Below are 22410 nucleotides of genomic sequence, written 5' to 3'. Positions count from 1 at the left end.
TGATTTCTATTTCCTGTATCTGTAGCTTTTTACTTTTGTTGCTTGCATTAATGTACTATGGATTGTTCATGACGCTTTCTCCTTTTTGGCTAATCTTAAACAACTTCTTAAGCAATTACATCAGTTTGCTCTTGTTACACAAAAGGTATGTAATAAAATATACAGAAAGATAGTGGCTTACTGACAAATTATGTTCATGCCTCTGTGGATTAGCTGAGGTTCTCTCATTTGGAGTGGACTTGACAATAAACGGACTTGGCAGGATGGCTCTGCTTTAGTTTCTTTTCATCCTTCTTTGACCAGCAGATTATCCAACCATGTTCTTCTCATGGAGATAGCAGAGGTACTAGAGTAGAAACATACAAGGCCTGTTAGAGCCTAGATTTGCAACTGGTATACTGTTACTTCTTCCTCATTCTATTGACAATCATATGACCAAACCTAAAATCAAGGGGTGGGGAAATTTATTTTACCCGTTAGTAGCGAAAAATGTAAAGTTACCTGGCAAAGGTTATAGATAAGGGCAAGTGTATAGAGTTAGGTCATATCCCTTTGACATTAAATATGCTGCATAATATCCCAGGACCCCTTAAATTCTCATCTAGTCACACCATCATGCTCAGCATCTCTTTATCTGGAGACTTGTGAATTAAAAATGAAGTTTTCTATTTCATATGGTTTGGCTATGTCCCCACCCAAAAATCTCATCTTGAGTTGTAATCTCCATAATCTCCATGTATCAAGGCCGGTACCAGGTGGAAGTAATTAGATCACAGGATCGGTTCCCCCATGCTGTTCTCATGATAGTGAGTGAGTCTCATGAGATATGATGGTTTTATGAGCATATGGCATTTCCCCAGCTTGCTCTCATTCTTTCTCCTGCCACTCTGTGAAGGGGTGCCTTCTGCCATAATTGTAAGTTTCTTGAGGCCTCCCCAGTGATGTGGAACTGTGAGTCAATTAAACGTCTTTTCCTTATAAATTCCCAAGTCTCGGGTATTTCTTCATAGCAGCATGAGAACGGACTGATACACTGTTCACTATATACCCAATATACAGTTGTGGAACTTATATGGAATAATCACATTGAATACTCTCCCTCAAATGGGGTAAGAATAGGAAGCAAATACCAATCAGTGGTCTGTAAAAATTTTGAAATCCTGCTCAACAAGTGTTGTCAGGTTTCCTTACCCTAAAAATAGTGATTATTCCTTAGTTAAGTCCCAGTTCTCTGCTTCCTGGAATTGGCCTCCAGAGCCCTGGATTTCATCTACACCCTCAGGATTTTCTTATTTTGAGAATTGTTTTTGGGGAAAATGGGAGATTAGAGTTCTGTTTTTCTAGGCTGTCATATTCTGGGCTCAAATTCCTTTCAAATTTGTTTACAAACTGGCCAGTTCTTATAACTTCTCAATTGTTTGCTACCTTAACATATTCACCTTAAAGATGCCAGTTCATGCTTTCAGGCTTCTTTCTGAAAGCTATCTTGCCCAAGTTAGTAAATTGATTAAATTATCTTCTAAGTCATCACAGGCCCTTCCAAAGTTGTGCCACTACATAACAACAGTTTCCCTTCCACTTTTATTTCTTTGCCTCCTGGTGCCAGCTTCCAAAGCCAATATTACGTATATTAGGTTTGGTATTTTGTGTTCATTTTTGAGGGGTAATATATTAGTTTCCTAGGGCTATTGTAAAAAGATTTCAAAATTGAGTGACTTAAAATCAGGAATGTATTATCTCACATTTTGGAGGCTAAAAGTCCAAAATTGAGGTGTCATCAGGGCTAGGATCTTTCTGGCTCCAGAGTAGAATGTTCTTGTCTCTTTTAGTTTCTTCTGTTGGCCAGCAGTGCTTTGTTTTTTCTTTTACAGTGCCTTTTATTTCATTTGCTTGTATGGTTTTTCCTAAGCCTCACCATCTTTCTCAGGACTTACTATATTGCCTGGCAAATTTTCCATAAATATTTGCTTCGGAAAAGGATAGATGTTCCTCAGTTTTCCAGTTATTCTTTTTCATGTTTCTCCAATACATACTGGGCATATATTTTTAACTGCCTATGAATACTTTTAGTGGTTGTCCTATGGGTAACTTAAATCCAATTGGTTCCTCCAACTAACCAACAGACCTACTCTTTCTGCTACATCATCCAACTTGAGTAATGATGTCACCAGTCCTGTTGCTAATAAAACAATTCTTGGATCTGGGCCCTCCCTTCCCTATATTTCTTGGACTTATTTCAGATTCTCATAACCTGTTAGTGAGATTATGGCCAACAGCATTGTAATGCTTCTCCTTGTATGAATATAAACCACACCTTTCCTTTGGGGTTGAATGGTGATAGTTTTGATTTTTTTTCCCTAAGTTATTTACATTGGGGTTAGATAATGTCACATGTGATATATCTACTCAGTGTTGTCATATAAGGTTAATAATTCGTGTGTTAGGGAAATATTTTAATTTCTTCTTTTGTTGTCTCACTTTTGATGAGTTTATCAAATAAGTTACAATAGGGTAAAGCATTTTAGGGAGATTCTTAGTTTTTAATAGTTTGATATGAAGGTCAATAGAAATATCTAAAAAGACAGTTATAGAGTTACTGATAACATTGTTTCCTGTATTACTTCTTTCCCCAAATTATTTGGACTCTGAAAAAGAATTATCTAGGCAGTGTTTGATAGATATGGGTTGTGTTGCCTCTAAGTTTGTAATGGATTTTTGGTTAGGTGGGGCTAGAAAAATTTGAATAAACTGATAAGCTTATTTTTTTCCCCACTGATAGGCATTTGAAAACTTCTCGTGAATATAATTGTCTCTGCCCATTTAAATAATTTTACTCAAAGAAGAAATCTTATCCTTAGCCAGATCATTCATACTGTTACTGGAAGAGTGATGGTTGTAGCTATATTATCAGCCTCATATGGACTTAGTCTGAAATTGTTTATTTACTCATAAAATGACTGATATAAGAACAAAGCTGCTTGGATAACTGTCTCTCATGAAATCCCAAAATACATTGCATAATTCAAACAATGTAAATATATGCAAAATGCTTAAGTTTGAGTTTTAGGTGATAAATCGGATGCAGGTGTTCATTGTTTACCTAATTGTAAGATTGTCTATTTTGTTTCTAGTTGAAACATTGTCAGCGTGGGGCTATAACTGCAGAGTGAGAAACCTGTGCATGCATGCCTTTGATTTAGTTTTACTCCAATGTATACATTGTTCTTGGTTGGGCAAACTTCCCGGGCTGCCTAGCAGAAATAATACTGTGAATGATGTTAAGGCTGGAAGGATAGGTAATCAGATTATCTGTAGCCATGGACCATTATGTGGTTACCATAAAACAACGGTTTCTAACTTTTTTTTGTTATAAAACCTCTGAAAGTTGTAGAATCCCTTCTCAGAAAAATAATTGCATTATATATACAATATTTTTTCAGAAGTTTTCCAGTCCCTCTGAGTCATATTCATTTACCACATGTTAATAACTCTGCCATATTCTCATACATTGTTTATGCAAACATAAATTGAAACCACTTTTATAGAAGACAATTTGGAATATTTATCTAATTAGAATGCACATTATCTTGTTTCTCTCTTGTTTCTGGGTAGAGATAGCAAACTGAGCAGTTACCTAATTTTGCTTATAACTCAAACCTCATTAAAGCTACTAGAAAGGGATTAAAAATGACAAATCCTCAAAAGAATAGGAGAGGTGACAATGACAAATGAAGAATAGCTGGAAAACAAGTGAATTAGTACTAACAGATGCAGCTTGGAGAAGGCCAAATTACAAGTAAATGGTTGGGGCAAGCTAGGAATTAAAACTGTTTGCTGTAGAATTCTCAAAGTCCAGGACCTAGCAGCACCAGGTACCTCTGGAATGGAATGAAGAGGGACAAAATAAGGAGGGTTGGCTGAAAACTGTTTAAGCAGTCTGATCTCTAAATCTCCTTTCCTAATCTATGACCACCCTAGCAGAGGCAGGTGGTGATGAAGTTCTCTGTCTATACCAGGAGAACATAGGATGCTGTAGAAGGACCGAGTGTGTTGCCAGAAACAGTGACTAACAACCATATGCCTACTGACTGCCAAATAGGAAAGCCCATGGCTGCTTCTCCCACTCAGCCAGCTGCTATCTTCGTGGCTTGGCTTTTTTTTCCAGACTGGAGACTAGAAGAATTTTCTTTGGGCAGTCTGTCCAGTGTAGGAAGAAAGACCTAAAAATACTAACATCAGAGGTACCCATAAACACCTTAACCCGATCACTCTACAGAAAGCTATTGGAGGATTTGTTCTAACCCTCCAAAATCAGAGTTGCAAAATGAGTCGATCAAGGAAGCAGACTGCATGGGATACAGAAGCTAGGGGATCCATGTTGGGAGAGAGATGAAGACTCTTTCCAAGACGGTGATGTAGGGAGTTCTTAGGATGATGGCTGAATGACTGGCAGAGAAGACAACAAGTCCGTTGGAAAAGATCAGAGGACTTCAAGGGTGACCTTTTCAGGAATATAAAATTGGTGCAATACCTTGTGTCTGAACATCTTGAGAGTAGATTTAAATGAATAGCTAAGTGTTTGGCATTGAATGAGTCATAAGCATACAGAAAACCACATAAAACAAAAGATAAGCTATAATTCCAGGGAAACAGAGTTGTATAGGAAATGAATTTTAATAATATATGACTCAGCTATGAGTTGTGTTTACATAGCCACTGATTTAAACACTCAATACTGATTTAACCAAAATTATGATATTGAAAGGGTGGGGAATGGGAAGTGTTAGGGTATATTGAGATGAAGTTGGGAAGAAGGACAAAAGTCTTCTGTGGATGATAGCCAAGATGGAAAAGTCGAGAGACAGCATCACAACAATGTAATTTAGAGATACAGGATGAAAGGCAAATTATTAGTCTCAATTCTTCAGTCCTCAGCAATAGTATTCTACTTTTGTGCCCTTGCAATGGCCTCCTGGTGAATTAAGTTTGTTTCCCTTCTCCTTGATTTGGTTGCCTGACTTGCTTTGGAAGTGAGATTTTTACCAGATGTGATTGATATAGGTGGAGGGCCAAATGTGTGCTTGTGCTGTTGGACTTACCCTCTTTTGCTACTTTTATTGCCTTAAGGAAGGCATGCTCTGGTTGGTTGCTGCCCCTCCAGTCTGAGCTGCAGAGTAAACCCAAGGAGCAGAGCTCTCACAGCCCTGTAGCTTGGAGCAGAGTTACCTCAGCCATGTTACAACTGTGTGAGTGAGAAGTGAAAGTTTATTGCTACATGCCACTGAGGTTTTTTTGTACATATTTGTTACTTAGCAAAAATTGACTGTTACATATGGAGAAAAATATAAGAATAGTTAAATATGAACAATGATTGCCTACAGGGAGGACAAAGTGGAGTGAAGGGAGTGGGTTGGACTTTTTTTCATAACTGACCTTGTAGAGATATTTGGGTCTTGAAACCATGTGCATGTGTGACTGATAAAAGCATAAGCTAAAAGTTAAGATAGTAAAACAGATTACGTGATTTTGAGATTAGGGTTTGTAAAGAAGATCTAATGGGTGGAAAAGAGAGTTGGGGTGCTACTAATAAAATTATTCGTGCCATTACCTGTAGTCTCCTTGTTGATAAGAGTAGTCTAAGAAAATAGGTTTTCTAACCAAGAGCAATTGGAGGTTTCACGGGGTTGGATGCCTCAGTGAGGTAAAAGGGCTAGGTCAGGAGAAAATAAGAGAGATGACGGATGGAGCTTCCAGTTAGAGACTGTGTTGACAATGAAAATTCCAGAGGAGCCATGAAAGAAGTAAAGCCAAGTTTCCAGGTTGATTACAGAAACCAGTTGTTCAAGTGAAGACAAGGGTCATCTCACAATTGTTAGAATGATTATTATCAAAAAGACTAGAGAAATAACAAGTGTTGGTGAGGGTGTGGACAAAAGAGAAATTTGATACTCTGTTGGTGGGGATATAAATTGGTATAGCCATTAAAGCAAGCAATGCAGAGGTTCCTCAAACAATTGAAAATAGAACTAGCATACAGTCTAGCAATTTCACTTCTGGATGTGTCCCAAGGAAATGAAATAAGCACTTCACTCCCATATTTATTGAAACATCATTGATGCATTGTTCACAGTAGTCGAGATATGGAAAAAACCCTGTGTCCATTGATGAATAGATAGAATGTGATCACATGTGTGCCCACTGGAATGTTACTTAGCCACAAAAGAAATAAATCCCACTATTTTTAACAGCATGAATGAATCTGCCCTTTTTCTAAGTGGACATTAGGTATAAGAAAAAGCGGAAGGAGAAGATGATGCATATTGTCAGAGCAACCCTCAGTCTCCCTGCAGAGAAAGTAGAATGCCTCTACACAACCATCAGATGTTACGGATTAGCATCTGGTAACATTTAAACCTCAATTTTTAGGGTTAACAATTTACATTTATAACCAATGATTATTTAGATTTTTATCAAGAACTTGTCATAAGCTAGACACTATACCAGGTACATCAGATGTGCTGTTATGTTTGTTTTTTTATAATAACTTTTATCTTCCATTTCCCAATGTGGAAGAAGCTGAGAGGCAGATTGAATAGCTTGTCTAGAGTCTGACAACTTGTTACATGGCAACACCATGGTTGGAACCCAAGTCTATTTGACTTCTGTGTCCATGCTCTTAATCAATTGGTAATGGTGCCTCATATTCATGAGAATGCATGTACACTTTTATGAAGCAAATCCTATTCAAGGACATACTATGAGTTGTAATGTACAGTTTATACATTGCTTTAAATTACTATTAGAAAAAACTAAGCTGATTGGCATGTAAGAAAATGAATACCCTGTGTTTATCATGATGGTAGCCAGATCTAAAATTTTATAATATAGCAATAATACATAGGTATTATTTTTACAATCGGGTGTTTAGATTTTTAAATAACTTAATATTTTTCTATTAGAGATGGTGTCTCACTCTGCATTGCCCAGGTTGGAATGCAGAGGTGTGATTGTGGTTCACTGCAGCCTCGAACTCCCGGGCTCAAGTGATTCTCCTGGCTCAGCCTTCTGAGTAGCTTGGACTACAGGAACGCACCCCAACACATGACTAATATTTTACCTTTTTTGTAGAGAGTCGCTTTGTTGCCCAGGCTGGTCTTGAACTCCTGGCCTCAAGCGATGGTCCCACCTTGGCCTCTCAAAGTACTGAGATTACAGGCATGAAACACCACATCTGGCCAGTTGTTTAAATTTTAAATGATCTGTAACTTAAATACCACCAGAACATGAGACTGATTAAATCTATATATTCGGGAACAAAACCATATATATGTTCAGGAACAAAACCATAACTCTTACTTATAAGCATGTTTTTCAGGAATATAACATGTTTTACTACATAAGACATATAATATAAACATTACATAACATGACAATATAACTTTTTTGGGCAAGAAGTAATAAAAGAATAGTGTGTACATGGCAAAGGGTACAAAAATAAAGTCTTCATGCCAGCCCTGTCCTCTTCTGTCTCCCAGAGATAACTCATTTCTTCTGAGACCTTCCAGAGAGATTTTGTTCATTCTTAACCCCTCCTACCTGGCTTCTTATTCTGCCACCTGCACAGCTATCATCTTGAGGTTTTTCTTCACCACTGTCCTAGCAACTCCCTTTGTTCCTCTTCTGTATAGAATATCTGTATCCTGTGTCGTTTTCTCATTTTATCTCTCTCAATTTTATAGATTACCATGTCCTACTATAGTTTCCTGAAAAAGAGTGCATGGGGGAATTCTGGTTTCCTGCGTGGCATGTAGGGAGCTTAGGAGTTGTTACTCCTTCCTAACAAGTAAAATATTGAACAATTGAAAAATAAACTTTTCATATCTTTCAGAGGGGTGAGGTCACAGGGCAAATTGCTGTCCTCAAAACTGGAGAGACAGACAGGTGACTACAGAAAATCACAATTTACCAGAGCAGAAATCTTCTTGGGAAATAGTGACAGGGTAGGAAAACCTAAATTATAATTGAAGAATTGCTAGAGACTCAGTATAGACAAGTGTGAGTTAGCTTCAGGAGGACCCAGTCAAAGGGGAGCTCCCACAGTCTTGTGAGTTTTACTTCCAGGAGCTTGACCAGGTTCTTAAAATGGATACTGGAGAAAAATCTTATTGTGCTTCCTATGGAGGAAGGGAAACAACCATTTTGAAAAATGCTAGAGCATTCTGCTCTTAACGAGGAGGCCCACCCTCAAAAATTGTCTTATAAAGCCTAAACTATTGTCCTTACCCAACTCCGTCCTTTCCCACTCAACTCCATACCACTCTAGTCATCCTCTGGGGAGAGGCAGAGAACTGAGAAAGTGAAAGTACAAGTCCGATTTACCTTGGTTTCTTTTACCCAGTAATCATGTCCAGCTATCAAGGAAAATTTACGAAGTGTAAGAAATAGTGAGCATAAGAACCAGACCCAGATATGGCAACATTGAAATTACCCAACTGGGAATTTAAAACAACTATGATTAATATGACAAGGACTCTCATGGTTAAAGTAGATAGCAACAAGAACAGATGTAGGCAGTGTAAGCAGAGAGATGGAAATGGAAAGAACCAAAAAGAAATGCTGGAGATCAGAAACACTATCATAAAAATGAAGAATCCCTTTGATGCCTTATCAGTAGACTAGACATGAATGAGGAAAGACTATCTCAGCTTGAGTATATATCTTCCTAGAAATTTGCAAAACTGAAAAGCAAAGAGAAAAAATGGAAAAAATAACAGAATATCCAAGAATCATGGGCAATTGTAAAACACATAACACACATATAATGAGCATACCAGAAGAAGAAAGGAATGGAAGCAATATCTGAAGTAACAATGACTGGAAATTTATCCAAATCAGTGTTAGAAACCAACCAAAGATCCAGGAAGCTTCAGGAATACCAGACTGTATAAATTCCAAATAAACTACACCTAGGCATATTATACTCAAACTACACAAAAGCAAAAGAGAAGAAAAATATACTGAAAAGATAAACACCTTACCCATAGAATTACATCTCACTTCTCTTCAGTAGCCATGCAGGCAGGAAGAAAATAAAATATTTAAAGAATGTTTGCATGAAGAAACCTACCACCCTAGAATTCTGTTCCCAGCAAAATTATTTTTCAAAAGTAAAGAAGGAACGGACTTTAGCAGACAAACAAAAATGGAAATGTTTTGCCAGTAGACCTGCCTTGTAAAAAAAATGTTCAAAATCTTCTCCAGAAATTTATATAGGTCAGAAACATGGATCTACATAAAGGAAAAACTTCAGTTGAGGAGGCAGTGAAGGTAAAATTTATTTTTCTGAATCTAACAGGTAACTTTGTTCAAAACAATAATAGCAACGATGTATCTGATTGTGTGCTTACATAGTGAAATGAATGACAATGACCTAAGGGATGGGAGGGAGTAATTAGGATTATTTTATAAGACACTTGCCCTATTCACCACGTGGCACACCATTATTGGAAAGTGGTCACAGATTAGTTGTAAAAGTATATTGCAAAATCTAGGACATTTACTAAAGGGGCATTACATAATGATAGAAGGGTCAATCTTCCAAGGATATAAAACAGTGCTTAATGTGTACACATCTAACAACAGACCATCCTTATATGTGAGGCAAAAACTAATAGAATTGCAAGAAGAGATAGGTAAATCCATTATTACACTTGGAGACTTCAACATCCCTCTGTCAGAAATGGGCAGATCCACAGGCAGAAACTTGGTTAAAGACATACTTGACCCCAGTAACACTATAAATCAACTGAGTAAAATTGACATCTAGTTACTTCATTCACAAACAGCAGATTACACATTATTCTCATGCTCATATGGAACATTCAACAAGATAGACCACTTTCTGGGCCATAAAACACACCTTAACAAAGTTAAAAGAACAGAAATAACACAAGGCCTACTCTCAGACTTCAATGAAATTAAACTAGAAATCAATAACAAAGGTACCTGGAAAATCCAAAAATACTTCGAGACTAAACAACATACTCTTAAATAACACATATAAAAAAGAAATCTCAGAACTGTATTTTGAACGAAATAAAATGGAACGCACCAAAATTTTGGAATGCAGCAGGGGCAGTGCTTACAGGAAAAACGATAGCATTGAATGCATATGTTAAAAAAGAAAGACCTAAAATCAATCATGTAGGCTTCCATTTTAGGAAACTAGAAAAAGAAGAGCAGATTAAGCAGAAGAAAGCAAATAAAAATTGGAGCAGAAATAGATGAAATTGATAGTAGGAAGTCAGTAGAGAAAAATCTACCAGACCAAAATCTGGTTCTTTGACAAGATAAAATAAATCAGCGAAGCTAAGAAAGAATATACAAATTAACATAGAAATGAAAGCATGGACATTATTATAGATCCCATGAACATTAAAAGGATAATAAAGGAGTATAATGAGCAACTCTGTGCCTAAAAACTTAGTAACTTAGGTGAAATGGACCAGTTCATTGAAAGACACAATAGCCCAAAATCATACAGGAAGAACTAGGAAATCTTAATAAGGCAACATCTGTTAAACAAATTGAGTCAATAATTAGCAACCTAATATATGAAGTACTAGACTTAGGTGGGTTCACTGGTAATTTCTACCAAACTTTTTTTTTTTTCTGGGCAACAATAGTGTGCTTTTATTATACTTTAAGTTTTAGGGTACATGTGCACATTGTGCAGGTTAGTTACATATGTATACATGTGCCATGCTGGTGGTATATCTCCCAATGCTATCCCTCCCCCCTCCCCCCACCCCACAACAGTCCCCAGAGTGTGATATTCCCCTTCCTGTGTCCATGTGATCTCATTGTTCAATTCCCACCTATGAGTGAGAATATGCGGTGTTTGGTTTTTTGTTCTTGCGATAGTTTACTGAGAATGATGGTTTCCAATTTCGTCCATGTCCCTACAAAGGACATGAACTCATCATTTTTTATGGCTGCATAGTATTCCATGGTGTATATGTGCCACATTTTCTTAATCCAGTCTATCATTGTTGGACATTTGGGTTGGTTCCAAGTCTTTGCTATTGTGAATAATGCCGCAATAAACATACGTGTGCATGTGTCTTTATAGCAGCATGATTTATAGTCCTTTGGGTATATACCCAGTAATGGGATGGCTGGGTCAAATGGTATTTCTAGTTCTAGATCCCTGAGGAATCGCCACACTGACTTCCACAATGGTTGAACTAGTTTACAGTCCCACCAACAGTGTAAAAGTGTTCCTATTTCTCCACATCCTCTCCAGCACCTGTTGTTTCCTGACTTTTTAATGATTGCCATTCTAACTGGTGTGAGATGATATCTCATAGTGGTTTTGATTTGCATTTCTCTGATGGCCAGTGATGATGAGCATTTTTTCATGTGTTTTTTGGCTGCATAAATGTCTTCTTTTGAGAAGTGTCTGTTCATGTCCTTCGCCCACTTTTTGATGGGGTTGTTTGTTTTTTTCTTGTAAATGTGTTTGAGTTCATTGTAGATTCTGGATATTAGCCCTTTGTCAGATGAGTAGGTTGCGAAAATTTTCTCCCATGTTGTAGGTTGCCTGTTCACTCTGATGGTAGTTTCTTTTGCTGTGCAGAAGCTCTTTAGTTTAATTAGATCCCATTTGTCAATTTTGGCTTTTGTTGCCATTGCTTTTGGTGTTTTGGACATGAAGTCCTTGCCCACGCCTATGTCCTGAATGGTAATGCCTAGGTTTTCTTCTAGGGTTTTTATGGGTTTAGGTCTAAGGTTTAAATCTTTAATCCATCTTGAATTGATTTTTGTATAAGGTGTAAGGAAGGGATCCAGTTTCAGCTTTCTACATATGGCTAGCCAGTTTTCCCAGCACCATTTATTAAATAGGGAATCCTTTCCCCATTGCTTGTTTTTCTCAGGTTTGTCAAAGATCAGATAGTTGTAGGTATGCGGCGTTATTTCTGAGGGCTCTGTTCTGTTCCATTGATCTATATCTCTGTTTTGGTACCAGTACCATGCTGTTTTTGTTACTGTAGCCTTGTAGTATAGTTTGAAGTCAGGTAGTGTGATGCCTCCAGCTTTGTTCTTTTGGCTTAGGATTGACTTGGCAATGCGGGCTCTTTTTTGGTTCCATATGAACTTTAAAGTAGTTTTTTCCAATTCTGTGAAGAAAGTCATTGGTAGCTTGATGGGGATGGCATTGAATCTGTAAATTACCTTGGGCAGTATGGCCATTTTCACGATATTGATTCTTCCTACCCATGAGCATGGAATGTTCTTCCATTTGTTTGTATCCTCTTTTATTTCCTTGAGCAGTGGTTTGTAGTTCTCCTTGAAGAGGTCCTTCACATCCCTTGTAAGTTGGATTCCTAGGTATTTTATTCTCTTTGAAGCAATTGTGAATGGGAGTTCACTCATGATTTGGCTCTCTGTTTGTCTGTTGTTGGTGTATAAGAATGCTTGTGATTTTTGTACATTGATTTTGTATCCTGAGACTTTGCTGAAGTTGCTTATCAGCTTAAGGAGATTTTGGGCTGAGACAATGGGGTTTTCTAGATAAACAATCATGTCGTCTGCAAACAGGGACAATTTGACTTCCTCTTTTCCTAATTGAATACCCTTTATTTCCTTCTCCTGCCTGATTGCCCTGGCCAGAACTTCCAACACTATGTTGAATAGGAGCGGTGAGAGAGGGCATCCCTGTCTTGTGCCAGTTTTCAAAGGGAATGCTTCCAGTTTTTGCCCATTCAGTATGATATTGGCTGTGGGTTTGTCATAGATAGCTCTTATTATTTTGAAATACATCCCATCAATACCTAATTTATTGAGAGTTTTTAGCATGAAGGGTTGTTGAATTTTGTCAAAGGCTTTTTCTGCATCTATTGAGATAATCATGTGGTTTTTGTCTTTGGCTCTGTTTATATGCTGGATTACATTTATTGATTTGCGTATATTGAACCAGCCTTGCATCCCGGGGATGAAGCCCACTTGATCATGGTGGATAAGCTTTTTGATGTGCTGCTGGATTCGGTTTGCCAGTATTTTATTGAGGATTTTTGCATCAATGTTCATCAAGGATATTGGTCTAAAATTCTCTTTTTTGGTTGTGTCTCTGCCCGGCTTTGGTATCAGAACGATGCTGGCCTCATAAAATGAGTTAGGGAGGATTCCCTCTTTTTCTATTGATTGGAATAGTTTCAGAAGGAATGGTACCAGTTCCTCCTTGTACCTCTGGTAGAATTCGGCTGTGAATCCATCTGGTCCTGGACTCTTTTTGGTTGGTAAACTATTGATTATTGCCACAATTTCAGCTCCTGTTATTGGTCTATTCAGAGATTCAACTTCTTCCTGGTTTAGTCTTGGGAGAGTGTATGTGTCAAGGAATGTATCCATTTCTTCTAGATTTTCTAGTTTATTTGCGTAGAGGTGTTTGTAGTATTCTCTGATGGTAGTTTGTATTTCTGTGGGACCAGCTAACATCATAATGACAGGATCAAATTCACACATAACAATATTAACTTTAAATGTAAATGGACTAAATTCTCCAATTAAAAGACACAGACTGGCAAGTTGGATAAAGAGTCAAGACCCATCAGTATGCTGTATTCAGGAAACCCATCTCACGTGCAGAGACACACATAGGCTCAAAATAAAAGGATGGAGGAAGATCTACCAAGCAAATGGAAAACAAAAAAAGGCAGGGGTTGCAATCCTAGTCTCTGACAAAACAGACTTTAAACCAACAAAGATCAAAAGAGACAAAGAAGGCCATTACATAATGGTAAAGGGATCAATTCAACAAGAGGAGCTAACTATCCTAAATATATATGCACCCAATACAGGAGCACCCAGATTCATAAAGCAAGTCCTGAGTGACCTACAAAGAGACTTAGACTCCCACACATTAATAATGGGAGACTTTAACACCCCACTGTCAACATTAGACAGATCAACGAGACAGAAAGTCAACAAGGTTACCCAGGAATTGAACTCAGCTCTGCACCAAGTGGACCTAATAGACATCTACAGAACTCTCCACCCCAAATCAACAGAATATACATTTTTTTCAGCACCACACCACACCTATTCCAAAATTGACCACATAGTTGGAAGTAAAGCTCTCCTCAGCAAATGTAAAAGAACAGAAATTATAACAAACTATCTCTCAGACCACAGTACAATCAAACTAGAACTCAGGATTAAAAATCTCACTCAAAGCCGCTCAACTACATGGAAACTGAACAACCTGCTCCTGAATGACTACTGGGTACATAACGAAATGAAGGCAGAAATAAAGATGTTCTTTGAAACCAACGAGAACAAAGACACAACATACCAGAATCTCTGGGATGCATTCAAAGCAGTGTGTAGAGGGAAATTTATAGCACTAAATGCCCACAAGAGAAAGCAGGAAAGATCCAAAATTGACACCCTAACATCACAATTAAAAGAACTAGAAAAGCAAGAGCAAACACATTCAAAAGCTAGCAGAAGGCAAGAAATAACTAAAATCAGAGCAGAACTGAAGGAAATAGAGACACAAAAAACCCTTCAAAAAATCAATGAATCCAGGAGCTGGTTTTTTGAAAGGATCAACAAAATTGATAGACCGCTAGCAAGACTAATAAAGAAAAAAAGAGAGAAGAATCAAATAGACACAATAAAAAATGATAATGGGGATATCTACCAAACTTTTAAGGAAGAAATTATACTAACTCTATAGTTTCTCCAGAAGATAGAAGCAAAGGGAATACTTCCTTAACTCATTCTGTGATGCCAGAATTACCCTAATTCAATAAACCATACAAAAAAGATGTTACAAGGAAACTATGATCAATCTCTCTCATCATTGTAGAGATGTCATGGTCCTTATCAAAATATCACCAAGCTGAATTCAACAATGTAGAAAAGCAAAACCCCACAACTGACTGGGATTTATCTCAGATACACAAGACTGGTTCAACTTTCAAAATCTAATGTATTTCATCACATCAATAGGCAGAAAGAGAAAAATCATATGATCATATTAATGGATAGAGAAAAAGCATTTGACAAAATACAACACTCATTTATGATACATTTCAGAAAATGAGAAATAGAGATCTTTCTTGATTTAAAAAAATATCCACAGAACACCTGCAGCTAACATTATTAATGGTGAGAAAATCAAGAGCTTTCCTGGTAAGGTCAAGAACAAGGCAAGGATGTCCCTTCTCAGTGCTCTTTTTCAATATTGGCCTGGAATTTCCAGGTAATAAGAGAAGGAAATGAACTAAGTATTGTGATTGGGAAGGAAGAAATAATTTTTCACAGATGACATGATTGTATGGGAAATCTGAAAGCATTGACAGAAGTTATGGAATTAAGAGACAGTAATAGAAAAGTTGCAGGCTACGAGGAAATAAAAGCCCATTGCTTTCGTTTGTACCAGCATGAACATGTGTAATTTGAAAATAGAAATATATTACTCTTTACGTTAGCAACCCCCAAAATGATACTTGGGCATAAATCTAACAAAATGTACAAAACCTTTTTTGAGGAAAACTGCAAAACTCTGAAAGACTTCAAAGAACTACATAAATGGAGAGGTGTCCCATGTTTGTGGATAAGAAGACTCAAAGTTGTCAAGATGTAATTTCTCCCCAACGTGATCTACAAATTTGATGCAATCCCAATCAAAATTTCAGCAAGTTATTTTGGAGTATTGACAAACTTATTCTAAAGTTTATCTGAAGAGGCACAAGACCTAGAATAGCTAACACAATATTGAAAGCAAAGAATAAAGTTGGAGGACAGACACTACCTGACTTTAAGAGTTACTATAAAGTTGCAGGAATTGTGGCTGTGTGGTGCTGGCTTAAAGAATAGATAAATGGATCTATGGAATGAAATAAAGACCCCAGAAACAGAATCACATAAATGTAATCAATTGGTCTTTGGCAGAAAAGCAAAGGCAATATACAATATAGCAAAGATTTGCTGTCTTTTCAACCAAATGTTGTTGGAACAACTAGACAACCACATGCCAAAAATAAATCTAGGCACACACTTTCAACCTGTCACAACCATTAACTCAAAATGGATCAGACCTAAATGTAAAACTTAAAATGCAAATGCAAAATGACAGTCACTTTAGAAGACAGTTTGGCAACATCTTACAAAACATACTCTTACCGTAAGACCCAAATGAGTTATGTCCACATTAAAACCCTGCACGTGAATGTTTATAGCAGCTTTAGTCATAATTGCCAAAACTGGAACCAACATAAATAGCTTAGATGAGGGGATAAACAAACTGTGGTACATCAAGATGATGAAATATTATTCACTCCTAAAAAGAAATTAGCTATAAAGTCACCAAAAGGGAAATTAAATGCATATTTTGGTGTGAGAGAATACAATGTAAAACAGCTAAATATTCTATGATTACAGCTATTTATTTCTGGAAAAGACAAATTATGGAGGCATTAAAAGGATGAGTGGTTGCAAGGGGTTGTGGGGGCCGGAGGTATGTATAGATAGTACACAGATAAATTTCACTGTCGTGTGAAACTACTCTGTACAATAACTACAGTGATGGACGTATATCATTGTACATTTGTGAAAACTCATAGAATGTATAATACAATGCATGGGTCGTAATTAAACTACGGGCTTTGAATGATAATGATGTGTCAATGTAGGTTTATTGATGCTAATACACATACCACTATGTTTATAAGGTTTCAATAGTAGGAGAGGTCGTGTGTATTTGGGAGCTTGAGGGTATATGGAAATCTTTGCCTTTTGCTCCATTTTGCTATGAACCTAATATTTAAAGTCTTAAAAAGTGTAGGGAAGAAAACAATGCATGGATAATAAAATTCTTTTGATACTTTGAATGTGAGGAAAAGTTCATATTCTGCCCTCAAACTTGATAGCTCTCCTGGGAGTAGAATTCTATGTTTAAAATCATTACCCCAAGAATTGTGATTAATTTGCTTCTTTGTTCTAAGTTGTATTGTTTCTATGAAGTCCCAACTCATTTGGATTACAGCTTGTTTGTAAGATAGTTTTCGTTAAGTGGGCTTGGCATACTTTCACCCGTTAGCTTCCATACTCTATAATTTCTCTTAATCTGGAAATTCAATGTTGTTCATCTTTGGAATATCTTGAATTATTTAGTTGTTTTCGTCTATCTTTTTCTGTTTTTCCTGAAATTTCAATATTTTTATTTGGATATTTGACTTTGTCGATGAGTCACATGACTCTTTCCTTTTCTGCCTTTTTAAATATTACCCCATCACCTGATTTCAAATTCTTTATCTTCCTAGATCTATTAATAGTTTTTAAAAAATTGCAGTTTCGATTTTCTTGAGTGCTTTATTTTTGCCATTTTGATCTTTCACATTACAGTCTTTCCTTGGGTGACAGTTAAATATGGGTTTTCTGCTCATGTTTAGCTGGGGACTGCTTACACTTGGTGAGTTTTCTACTTGGGGCGTGTTGACTGTGTGTTTCTCTATAACATAACTGGGCTGGACCTTGCTTTTTGGGGGATCTCTGATAAGTGTCCTTAGGGCTTTTGCCTTGGCAGAAGGCTGTTAGACACTATTTTCTGGGGGCCAAGTCTGGGGAGGCAGATGGTTTTCAGTGTCTGTCTGTTTGCGTGTGTGTTTCTCATGTGATCAATGATATCATTATAACTATAATCCCCCCATGGTGAATCACAAGTGTCAAAACATTTTGTGCAATACCCTCTTTCGTTCATTAACTTTCTTGTCTAAAATCATCTTGCTACTTGCTTTGTATTTGTTCCACCTGTTCTTGGTTCTTTTTCTCACTTTTCTGTTGGCCTTTGGATTAATTTACTATGTTTTATGATTTCATTTTGTCACCACTATTGATCTTTTAAACTTAATTTTATTTAGCGATTGACTTGAATTTAGAATATACGTCTAATGAGAATCTCCTTCAAATAATATTAGTTATGGGCACCCAATAGGAGATCACAAGAGAGGAGACTGCACAGGTTTATGAACTCCTTTTGTGACTGTGGGTCCCAGAGGTTTTATATTCTTTCAGTAACTTCCATGTAAGGATAATAAAATAGCTTTGGCAAGGGGTGCTTGATGCCATATTCATATTTGTTGCCTTGTGCAATCCTTACATGGATATGCTTTCTAAAATAAGTCTCAGCTGGGCATGGTGGCTCCAGTCTGGGAGACAGAGCAAGAACTCTGTCTCAAAAAAAAAAAAAAAAAAAAAAAGGAAGAAGAAAAAAAAATAGTCTACCAAATGTCTCAAACCTCCATAACTTTGCAAAGCACCTTTTGATTTAAACATAATCCTCCTTGTTCAATTTTATTCTGCTGTTGGAGATCAAGCCATTTCCTCTGATAGGCCTTCCTGATGCCGTCACATAGAATTAAGTGTTTTATCCACTGAGCTACCTCTAGACATTCTTCTAGTGCTGCATCTATCAGGTTCTGTTACAAACTGCTTGTTAGATGCCAGCCTCCCCTTCTAGACCTGAGTTCCTTGAGGGCATAATACATGTGTAATTTACCTTTATATATCTGGTACTTAAAATAGAACTTGGAGACAGGATAGGTACCCTGAGTATTGTTTAGCTGAATTGTATTATTACTTGGTTATTTTAGTGGCTCTGCTTAAAATGCCAAAAAATGTTTTATTTTTACTGAATTTATGAGATATGTTTACAGTTTTTCTCACAATGAAAGACTAAATGTTCCATGTTTATAAACAAAATGTAAATAATTAAAAGATATATTGATATTTTAATTATTAAAACAAGAGAACTATGACCTGCAAATGTCCTGATATAAATACAAGATATGAGATTTAGATTTTGTAGATATATATTTATCAACAGTTATGATGTGATAATCCTCAGCCATACCTTCAGGCATTTTATAAACATGTTTGGAAAGGTAACTTATAAGCAAAGGAAACAAAGTATTACATTTATTTTACGCCTAGAACTACTGAGGAATCTCAAAACTCATATGATTGCACTATTCCTATTCACTATTTGTTTTGCTTCACATGATGATTGCAGTATTCCTATTCACTGTTTTGTTTTTAGCTAATGGGGATGTTATAACTCAGTCAGTAGCTGATTAAATAGTTTGAGCCCTCTAGGCCCTTCCTTTGTTTGCAATTGATTATGAAATAAAAGGCTTGGTTTTACTTAAAATCACATTTTAGCTTAATTGTTGTTGTTGTTGTTGTTTCCACACCAGTGTAGTGACTATGACTTGGAATTTGGAACTGAGTGTTTGCAATTGGCCCTAAAATACTGTTGCACTAAAGCCAAACTTGTAGAAGGATCACCTGACCTCTGGAAGGTAAGAGGGATGATACCTTGCTTGGGTTCTTTTCTGTGCTTTCATGTGTTTGCGTGGGTGTACATTTAAAACCAGTAGTGCATTGAGTGGGAGTTAAGGGAGTCTCAGGGGTTTACTGAACCATCAATGTGTAGTATCCCTTCTATTGCTTGGCTTCAAGAAAATTCACTTTGAGATAATTTACTCAGGCACATCTCATTTTAACCTGTGAGATTGGTTTATTCACTTTTTTCTTTTTCTTCCTCTCTGTAGATAGCTTTATTAGTCTGTTCTCACACTAATATAAAGAAATACCTGAGACTGGGTAATTTATAAAGGAAAGAGGTTTAATTGGCTCATGGTTCTGCAGGCTGCATAGGAAGCATAGTGGCTTCTGCTTCTGGGGAGGCCTCAGGAGGCTTCCAATTATGGCAGAAAGCAAAGGAGGAGTGAAACACTTCGAGACCTCACTCACTTGGAGAACAGCTCCAAGGCGGAAATCTGCCCCCATGATCCAGTCACCTCCCACCAGGTCTCACCTCCATGGTTAGAGCTTACAATTCCCCGTGAGATTTGGGCAGGGACACAGATCCAAACCATATCAATAGCTTTTTTTTTTTTTTTCTTCACTCAGTTGGATTAAAGCTACAACTTTGCCTGCAGTATCAACATTTCCTTTCAGGCCCTGGGTGGTTGCTCCAACTTAACTGGGTTAAAAGGATATCTGCAACAGTTCCAACCCAGTGGGGGTGGTAGCTGGATCCACTTTCTGTCCCACTGTGAGGAGTTAGACTGTTTCCTGTGGCAGGGCCCAGCTCTTTTAATGGCTAACTTGCTTCTTTTTTTTTTTTTTGACAGAGTTTCACTCTTCTGGCCCAGGCTGGAGGGCAATGGTGCAGTCTCATTGTAATCTCCACCTCCAAATTTCAAGCAATTCTCCTGTCCCAGCCTCCCAAGTAGCTGGGATCACAGGTGCCTACCACCACCCGGCTAATTTTTGTATTTTTAGTAGAGACGGGGTTTCACCATGTTGGCCAGCCTAGTCTTGAACTCCTGACCTCAGGCTATCTGCCCGCCTCAGCCTCCCAAAGTGCTGGGATTACAGGTGTGAGCCACCATGCCCGGCCTAACCTCTTTTGGAGGGAATAGAGTACTTATTGCAAACAAGATAATGGCACTATCGTACTGCAGCTTCTTATCAAGGCCAGGGATGGTTTAGAGTGTGATTCTTTGTTTCATTAGTTGAATTGAACAGGACATTTGGAAATAGGAGTCTGGAAATCAGAAATAAGTACATTTGGAAATAAGATTATTTCATAATCTTGAAATACATATTGCTGCTTTTGAAATATTGCTTGCAGTCTTTGGAAATCTTTGTGAAACATCCATCAAAATCTGATTAGTAAAGATTCATTCTAATTGAGTCTATAAGCATATTTCCTTACTGATTTTTAAAACAGAAAGCCCTGTAAGTTGACCAGTTATTTTGCACAGTAACATGATCAGACTCACTGCATGCTAAGATTGTCTCAGGATAATCTTAAATACTTAAAATGTTGAATTCTAAGACTCCAAAATATTGACATGTTTGAATTATTGCCTGGTAGAGAAAATTTATGCGGTAAAGAAATTTTATGCAATATTACTCTTCATTTAAGGACAACTTAAAATGTCTGCCTGCTGGGTTAACTATCATCAACCCAGCAGGCAAACATTTTATTCATCCTTTTCTATATATGGCTCAGTGATATTTATGAGGATTTTTGGCAATTACCAATTAGATGTTTCATTAAAGATCCTGACCCACATTTCTTTAGAACTCCTTTGGCTGTCTGGCAGACCTAATTTGAAGACCAAGAAAAAAGGCAGAAACTCTAAGGCGTTTTATTGCTACTGACATGTCAATAATCCCTGGTCTCACTTTGGACATCTTTGGGGCTGTGATTATTTACCTCTTTTGCATGTTCTGAGCCCTCATCAAGTTTGTAAAGCACTCTTGAGATCTGTGGATGAAAAGGAAGCAGCACATTACTCTCTGAATGTTACATTCCATCTTCAGTGTTTCCTTTTTGGTGAGGTGTTTATATTTCTCTGTTCTCTCCAGCAAGAGTGTTAGTCCTCAGGTACATCTTGATGCTCTGCTCCCCTTTTATGTGGAAAAAATATCAGTGCACGCTAACCTGATTGGCCTTTCCACACAGTGCTTCTCTTGGTTCCACTGGTGAGTCCCTTTTTAGAGACATTGTTGTGGGTTCAACTGTCCTCTAAAAAAGTATGTTCAAGTCCTAATCCGTGGCACCTGTGAATGTGACCTTATTTGGAAATAGTGTCTTTGCAGATATAATCAAGTTAAGACGAGGTCCTGCTGGAATAGGGTAGGCCCTAAAGCTAATATGACTAATATCTGTACAAGAATAGAAGAGACACAGATACAGGGAGAAGGCCATGTGATGATGGAGGTGGATATTGGAGTGACACATCTGCAAGCCAAGGAATGGCAGGGGTTGCCAGCCATCACCAGAAGCTAGGAAGAGGCTGGAAAGAATTCTTCCCAAAAGCTTTCAGAGGGTCCTACTTGTATCTTGGTTTCGGATGTCTAGTCTCCAGACTGTGAGAGAATATAAATTTTTTTGTTTGTTTGTTTTTGACGGAGTCTTGCTCTGTCATCAGGTTGGAGTGCAGTGGCACAATCTTGGCTCACTGCAACCTCCGACTCCCTGGTTCAAGCAATTCTCCCGCCTCAGTCTCCCGAGTAGCTGGGACTACAGGTGCTTGCCACCACAGGCGCTTGCCACCACATTCAGCTAATTTTTGTATTTTTAGTAGAGACGGGGTTTCACCATGTTGGCCAGGATGGTCTTGATCTCCTGACTTTGTGATCTGCCCGTCTTGGCCTCCCAAAGTGCTGGGATTACAGGCGTGACCCACCGCCACCACGCTCAGCCAAATTTCTGTTGTTTGAAGCCTGCCAGTTTGTAGTAATTCACTGTAGCAGTCCTGGGAAACACATGCTGAAAGGGCGATCCCCCCCCCCCCCAGAAATCAGCATCATAGCATCACTTTC

At 37.6% G+C, this 22410-nt stretch overlaps 1 protein-coding gene across 3 annotated transcripts in view; it reads left to right on the top strand.

Moving 5' to 3' along the window:
- Positions 1–22410, top strand: part of CRPPA (CDP-L-ribitol pyrophosphorylase A) — a 330476-nt gene that overhangs the window by 95906 nt on the left and 212160 nt on the right. For all 3 annotated transcript variants that reach the window (XM_019030382.4, XM_031012648.3, XM_055347369.2), the window contains one exon: positions 19263–19367. In XM_019030382.4, the coding sequence (XP_018885927.3) occupies positions 19263–19367 (105 nt within the window). The remainder of the gene's footprint in view (positions 1–19262; positions 19368–22410) is intronic.

This window comes from Gorilla gorilla, chromosome 6 (genome assembly GCF_029281585.2).
Source record: "Gorilla gorilla gorilla isolate KB3781 chromosome 6, NHGRI_mGorGor1-v2.1_pri, whole genome shotgun sequence".
Classification (NCBI taxonomy): Eukaryota; Metazoa; Chordata; class Mammalia; order Primates; family Hominidae; genus Gorilla; species Gorilla gorilla.
The sequence above is the reverse complement of the archived record's forward strand: the minus strand, read 5'-3'. Positions and strand labels throughout refer to the sequence as shown.